General features: G+C 46.2%; 1 protein-coding gene across 1 annotated transcript; it reads left to right on the forward strand.

Moving 5' to 3' along the window:
• The first annotated feature begins 57 nt into the window (after positions 1–57).
• MRPL27 (mitochondrial ribosomal protein L27) lies at positions 58–6,250 on the forward strand. Its single transcript, XM_083487302.1, has 4 exons — positions 58–188; positions 2,919–3,041; positions 3,912–3,979; positions 5,822–6,250. The coding sequence occupies exons 1-4, from the start codon at positions 134–136 to the stop codon at positions 6,026–6,028; spliced, it is 453 nt and encodes a 150-aa protein (XP_083343428.1). The 5' UTR covers positions 58–133; the 3' UTR covers positions 6,029–6,250.
• Positions 6,251–6,806: the final 556 nt, after the last annotated feature.

Raw genomic sequence — 6,806 nt, forward strand, 5'->3', positions numbered from 1 at the left:
CAGTTAGGATGGAGCCCGGGAATCGGAGCCTCATTCAAACGCGGCGCTTCTCCCCGCCAGCCCCGGATCCGGAAGCCGCGCAAGGCGGAGCCGGACGGATTGCCAACCAGGAGGCGGCGGCGGCGAAGGTCAAATGGCGGCGCTGCTGGGCAGGCTCTCGCCTTGGGCTCTGGGCTCCGGAGGGCAACGTGAGTGGCGGGCGGAGGGAGCCTGGGAAGGGGTCAAGTCCCGGGAAACGGGGTGCTGGGGTGGGGAGAGATCGAGACGCGTGCAAGAGACGGGCAGGCGGGAGGTGCCTGCTGCAAAACATGCCGCATCGCCGCAATGGCTGCAAACGCAAAAGTGGCTGCTAACGCTCGTAGCCTGGGAAGGGGACTTTTATTTTATTGCTTTGCATTGCATTGGATTTAGATGGGGATTGGACCAAATCCGGCCCCCGGGCCTTAGTTTGCCTACCCATGTATTAGCTCCATAAATTACCATATAACATATATTCAACACAAAAAACAGCAACAATTTGTTGTTGACAAAGGACAGCTGGGCATATAAAGGGCCCCATTACCTTTAGTAGCTTAGGACCTCATCAAACCTAAATCCGGCCCTGGCTCCGCCCCTGAGCTAATGGAGTAATTCATTAGTAAAAGAATGGGCAATCCCTTTTCAATGCAGCCCTCTTAATAGGCAGGGCGGTATGGCTAAATTGCACCCCATGTATGTGTGTGTATATATATCAGTGGTTCCCAACCTTTTTTGACCATGCCCCACCTAAGCATCTCTAAAATCCTGATGCCCGCTCCCCCGTGACATATAATTCTTATTATTCAAAAGGTGAACTCCTATTCATGTGGAGGAAGCGTAACTCATTCTTGAATTGCCCCCCTTAAAAATAAAATTGTCCCCCTGTGGGGCATGTGCCCCATAACTGGGAACCACGGATCTGTATTCATGCATGCATGGAATGGGTTTGCATTAAGAGATCTTCAGGACAGGCCTGTTTTATTTTCCCATGCATTACGCCTGGGAAAATAAAATAGGCCTGGCCTGACCGGGCAGAGGGCCTTCTTGGTAGTGGCACCCTCCCTGTGGAACACCCTCCTTTCAGAAATCAAGAACTTTTACTACAGAACTTTTAGAAGACATCTGAAGACAGCTCTGTATCGGGAAGTTTTTGACGCTTTATTGTGATTTTATATGTGTTGTAAGCTGCCCAGAGTGGCTTGGGAAACCCAGCCAAATGGACAGGGTATAAAATAATAAAATTATTATCATCATTGAATTCATTGGTGCTTACAAATAAGTGTGCTTGGAATTTGCAGCCCTTAATCCTACGTTTTTCTAAGAAGTTAGATTTGTGCCAGTTAGGCAACTGAACAGTAAACTTCAGAAATGAAAAGGAAATGGTTGCCAATTGTACGCAAATAAATCAAATGAAGTGCCCTGCAAAAGGAGTGTTAGTATGCTGGACTCCAGACCTCACCTGGAGTACTGTGTCCAGTTCTGGGCACCACAGTTCAAGAAGGACACTGACAAACTGGAACGTGTCCAGAGGAGGGCAACCAAAATGGTCAAAGGCCTGGAAACGATGCCTTATGAGGAACGGCTAAGGGAGCTGGGCATGTTTAGCCTGGAGAAGAGGAGGCTAAGGGGTGATATGATAGCCATGTTCAAATATATAAAAGGATGTCACATAGAGGAGGGAGAAAGGTTGTTTTCTGCTGCTCCAGAGAAGCGGACACGGAGCAATGGATCCAAACTACAAGAAAGAAGATTCCACCTAAACATTAGGAAGAACTTCCTGACAGTAAGAGCTGTTCGACAGTGGAATTTGCTGCCAAGGAGTGTGGTGGAGTCTCCTACTTTGGAGGTCTTTAAGCAGAGGCTTGACAACCGTATGTCAGGATTGCTCTGATGGTGTTTCCTGCTTGGCAGGGGTTGGACTTGATGGCCCTTGTGGTCTCTTCCAACTCTATGATTCTATTCTATTCCTGACTTGAAATGTCTGTGTGTTTATGGGCTGTTCTTTTAGATAAGCCACTTTTTCATTGAAGCCAGAACCACTTGTATACCAAATATTGGTAAACATTAAAGACTGGATCCAACAAAATTATCCAACGTGTGACATCTACTCCTCAGCCACCCTGGATTCTGTACCATCTAAGGAGAGGGTGTTCCCAGTTAGCACAATGTGCCCCTCTATTGGGTTACTCTTTTTAAAGTCCTTGCCCAGACACTGATGAATGGTTCTGCTGGACTCAGAAGCTTGCTTCCTATTTTGTGACATTTTAGTTGACCATTTTAAAGAGACTTCAGATTTTTTTAAAAATAAAACTAAAAGTGGCAGTGTAACCAGTAGCTGTGAATGCTAATGTAACCTGCTTCTTCCTCTGTTTAGTTTATTTGGTGGGTTTCGCTCTGAAATAAACATTTAGCATGCAGGATTGGCAAACAGCAACCCAGCAGATGAAATCACCATCCCTGCTGTGAAATAATCTTAGTGGTATTTCATCTCTGCTCTACTAACACCACTGGTTCAAACATCCTTGTCTACAATATGTGACAGTCTTTAAAAAGTGATCCAATAACCTTTTTTTTTTTTACAGGCATTTAATATATAGCCTGAAAAAAACAAAACAGCTTTTCTTCCTTTGGTAGTATAAAAGCCAGCAGTTAAAAATAAAAAGGTTACCCAGAGTGCTCATAATTGAGTTGCAGTTTGAACTGGGGACTGCTGGCTCACAGCTCATGGTCGTCACCGCAACACTGACCAGTTCTCCCCAACCCATCCTCTCTCAACTTTCAAAAAACGTAAAACACTTTACTATTCAGTGGCTGGTGTGAAGTTTCTTTCTCAGTTTAAATAATTGTCAGTTTATATCCCCCCGTTTTGATGAGTTTTTCGTTTCTCTCTCTCTCCACAGTTTTGCCTATTTCCCCCCTGAGTGCAGTTGCAGTGAGGTTTGCATCTAAGAAGAGTGGAGGCAGCTCCAAAAATCTTGGGGGGAAAAGTCCTGGGAAAAGTTATGGAGCTAAAGTAACGGACGGTAAGTCCCTTGGCTCTTTTTGCAGCTGCCTGTCAGTTTATTTTTCTTGCTGCCATCTGCCTGGCTGCACAGGGATGCTTTCAAGAAGGCATATATTACTGATGTGTGTTGACAAGACTGGCCAGTAGGTGGCAGAATTGTACCGACCAACAACAGGATTCTTGCTGGCTTGGAAGCACACAGTACTGCTAACTGAAATTTGTGCACGGATATTAATTCTCTTTGGGATGCAAATTCAGGAGTTATGCAGCAAGGGAGAGCCTCAATAAGTGAAGTGGAATGCACCGTCCAGTTTACATTGCATGTGTTACATTGCATGTGCACAAGGTGTGGAGAGCTCATTCGGTAGAACACGGGACTCTCAGGATTGCGGTTTGAGCCCCATGTTAGGCAAAAGGCAGGGGGTTGGACTAGATGACCCTCAGGGTTCCCTTCCAACTCTGCAATTCCATGATTCTAAAACCTGTGGCCCTCCAGGTGTTGCTGAATTACAGCTCTTGTCATCTCTGACCATTTGGCCATGTTTGCTGAAGCTAATGGGAGTTGCAGTTCGGCAACAACTAGCAGGGGACCTGCATGGATAGTGCTGTGTCGCCATTACTCCCAGGTATTGACATCCTTACGATAAGCACAGGGTTTGCAGAAGTATTAAAAGTCGTTTGGAGAGAATGCTAAAGGAAGGCTCTGTGTGAGTGAGAGACCAAGACAGGTTTTCTAATTTATGTGATCTTGCATCATCTGGAATGGGCATTCCTTCCTAAGAAATGAGACTAGTTTTTGTTCCATGGAGCAATTCCTATTCAGCTTGCCTGCTTTCATCACGGAAGCCGATTTCTTCACTTCATTGCTTCCTCTTAACACCTTTTGCAGGAAAGTTTGTCCACGCCGGCAACACATTGGCGACACAGCGGGTGATTCGCTGGCACCCGGGGGCTCACGTAAGTTATTCTTTTTGCTATTCCAAAGAGTGTTTATAATTGAGACTTTGCTTGTTCTGCTCCACCTTCAGCAAACTTCCTGCTTCCTTTTTCATTCTTCATTATCCTGAAATGAGCCAAGTTTCTTTATACTAACCTTCTCTTGAAGGCTTCCAGGGGAGTTGCTTATTCTAACAAGAAGATATTGGAGCCTTCTTAGTTGAAACAGCCATCGCTTCCAAAAGTAAAGCTTTTGCAACCCTGTTTTAAGTGACATTTGGATTCAGTGAACAATATAGTTCAGCTTCGCACACCTGAATGTCTCGGGTACATTGGAAAAACATTGTTCAGTCATGGATCTAAAAATAAATGGGCAAATTACACTGTAGCGGGAGAGCATTTCACAGCTCAGTGTGGTAAGACAGGGGAGTTCTGTTTGCTGCACAGCACAACTTGCAATATTTCAAACATTTTTCTTTTTAAAAGAAAGGTCTATTTGCAGAGCTCCCGAACCATGCCAGGAAATACCTGGGCAGAATAGTGTAACACATAATCCCAAATCCCAATGAAGCCAAACCCAAGTTTCAGGTGACCTGAACTTACTGTAGGCGTGTTGAAATCACTTATGAGCAGGTGAGGTTTGGCCAAGCCCCGTATCTAGTGCTTTACAGCAGGTGCATAGGCAGATGTCAGAGATGGGGAACCTGTGGCTCATCAACTCCCGTTATCCCTGATAATTGGCAATGCAGGCTGATGGGTGTTCCAACAAAATCTGGAGGGATGCAGTTTCCCCCATCCTCGACTACCGTATCTGTTCCCTTTTCTACTGAGCACCCTGACATCCACCAATCAGAGCCAGGTGCAAAATCATGGCTGAAAGTTGAGTGAGGGAGTCAGGTGTAAAATGGTGGTTTTGCAGCAGAGCACAAACACTGCAATGACCTGCATATAAAAATACAAATCTGAATCAGAGAACTTCTGGCCAAATTTAATAGCCCAGCTATTAAATAGCTTTAATCGGTTTTTGATGTGGTCTTTTAAATTGTTGTGACCTGCCCTGGGATATTAGGGCGAAGGGCAGGCAATAAATCAAATAATTAGAAGCATTTCTAACAGGAAGTGGATGAAGTCTTTTGGTTTTGCTGTTGTTCAGCCCTTGAGAGCCATATATGCTTGATCATCCAGCGATCTACTTTTTGCCCATCCGTATTTTCATAGGAGCAAGCCAAGTGGGGTGAAAGATCCAATGGGAAAAGTGAATGGGAGTAGCCAACCAGCAGTTTAATAAGTTTTATAAGGTCATGAAGCATTATTGTCGTACGCCATGGCTTCCATCTTCATGGCAGCTCTGTGATCAGACACCCAGTGGCTATGCAAACAGCCTTTCTCACATGAGCAGAGCCGTGAGTTTACCGTATTTTTCGGTCCATAGGGCGCACTGGCCCATAAGGCGCACGTAGTTTTTTTTTGGGGGGGGGGAATAAAGGAAAAAAAGTTATTCCCTCCCCCCAGCACGGGGCTGCCCAAACAGGCAGCTCTCTGCAAGCCGTGGGAGAGCTGCGTGACTTCGCAGGATAGCTGCGGAGAGCTGTGCAAAGCCTGGAGAGCAAGAGGGGTCGGTGCGCACCGACCCCTCTCGCTCTCCAGGCTTCAGTGAAAGCCTGCATTCGCCCCATAGGACGCACACACATTTCCCCTTCATTTTTGGAGGGGAAAAAGTGCGTCCTATAGGGTGAAAAATTCGGTAGTTGCCTGTGTACCAAAACACACCAAGGTGCTACCATGTACCACTGGGCATCACTGCCCTGCTCCAGAGTCTTAAACTTTTCTCTTTTAATTTTCCTCCTGTTCACCTGCTAATAGGTGGGAATAGGCCGCAACAAGTCGCTCTACGCGCTCGAAGACGGGATTGTGCGATACACAAAGGAAGTCTACGTGCCGCGTCCCTGCAGCAAGGAAAGCACAGAGGTGATCTGCCAGTTACCCAAAGGGGCTGTGCTGTACAAAACTTTCATCAACGTCGTTCCCACTAAAGAGGTGGGGAGTTTCAAGTTGGTCGAGATGCTCTGAGACTTTTGAGGTCTCCTGGACGACAAGGAGGAACTGGCCAGCTTTATCCGAGCCCGGATATAAACAGGTCTGAAAACGCTGCTGTAGTTCTGAATGGACTTCTCCTGCTCGGTCACCTGCGGTTGGCTGCTCAATACAGTCTAGGCACCTGGAATGTATTATCAGCAAAGGGGATGTTGTTGAAATTTCTTTTCCAAAATAAAAAGGCAGTTCTATCCTCTCTTATCATCTTACCAGGAGAGGTAATTCAAGCTGATGTTTTCATATGATTAGCTCTAACGTAATGGGAGGATTTTGATGGGCTGGATTGGAGTCAGGTTCTGAACACGAAAGTGTTACTCTGGCAATTCTCAGATTTCACACAGCAGCCTGAACGTCTATAAATGCACATGCAATTATTTCTCCTAATATTTCAACACAGGAGTGGTTTGATGGAGGGCATGGGCAATGAGCCCTCTGCTGCAACCTCCCCCAGTGCCCCCACCCTCACCCTGATGGCTGTTCTTCTCCACCCACATAGCAAACTTATTAGGAGGGTGGGTGCAGCTGGGCAGCATTGGAACACATGCAGACCCACTGGGCAAAGTAGCTGCAGCATCTTCCCAAAATACTCCTGGTCCATGATGCAGTAGCGCACATTGGGGCCCAAAAGCACTGAGGGTTATGCTGCAGCCACTCTGCTCAGCTTACACAAAGCAATCAGACATTGGATGTTTTTGTAGTGTCTGTTGCTGATTCAGAGTCGATTTCTATTTCTGGGGTTCATTATTTTGAAATG

The sequence above is a fragment of the Podarcis liolepis genome, assembly GCF_965112155.1.
Source record: "Podarcis liolepis genome assembly, chromosome: 2".
NCBI lineage: Eukaryota > Metazoa > Chordata > Lepidosauria > Squamata > Lacertidae > Podarcis > Podarcis liolepis.

Coding starts and splice junctions, on each gene's coding strand:
- MRPL27 (XM_083487302.1), top strand. CDS start 134: ATGGCGGCGCTGCTGGGCAGGCTCTCGCCTTGGGCTCTGGGCTCCGGA. Junction 189..2,918: donor TCTGGGCTCCGGAGGGCAAC/GTGAGTGGCGGG, acceptor CTCTCTCCACAG/TTTTGCCTATTTCCCCCCTG. Junction 3,042..3,911: donor TGGAGCTAAAGTAACGGACG/GTAAGTCCCTTG, acceptor CACCTTTTGCAG/GAAAGTTTGTCCACGCCGGC.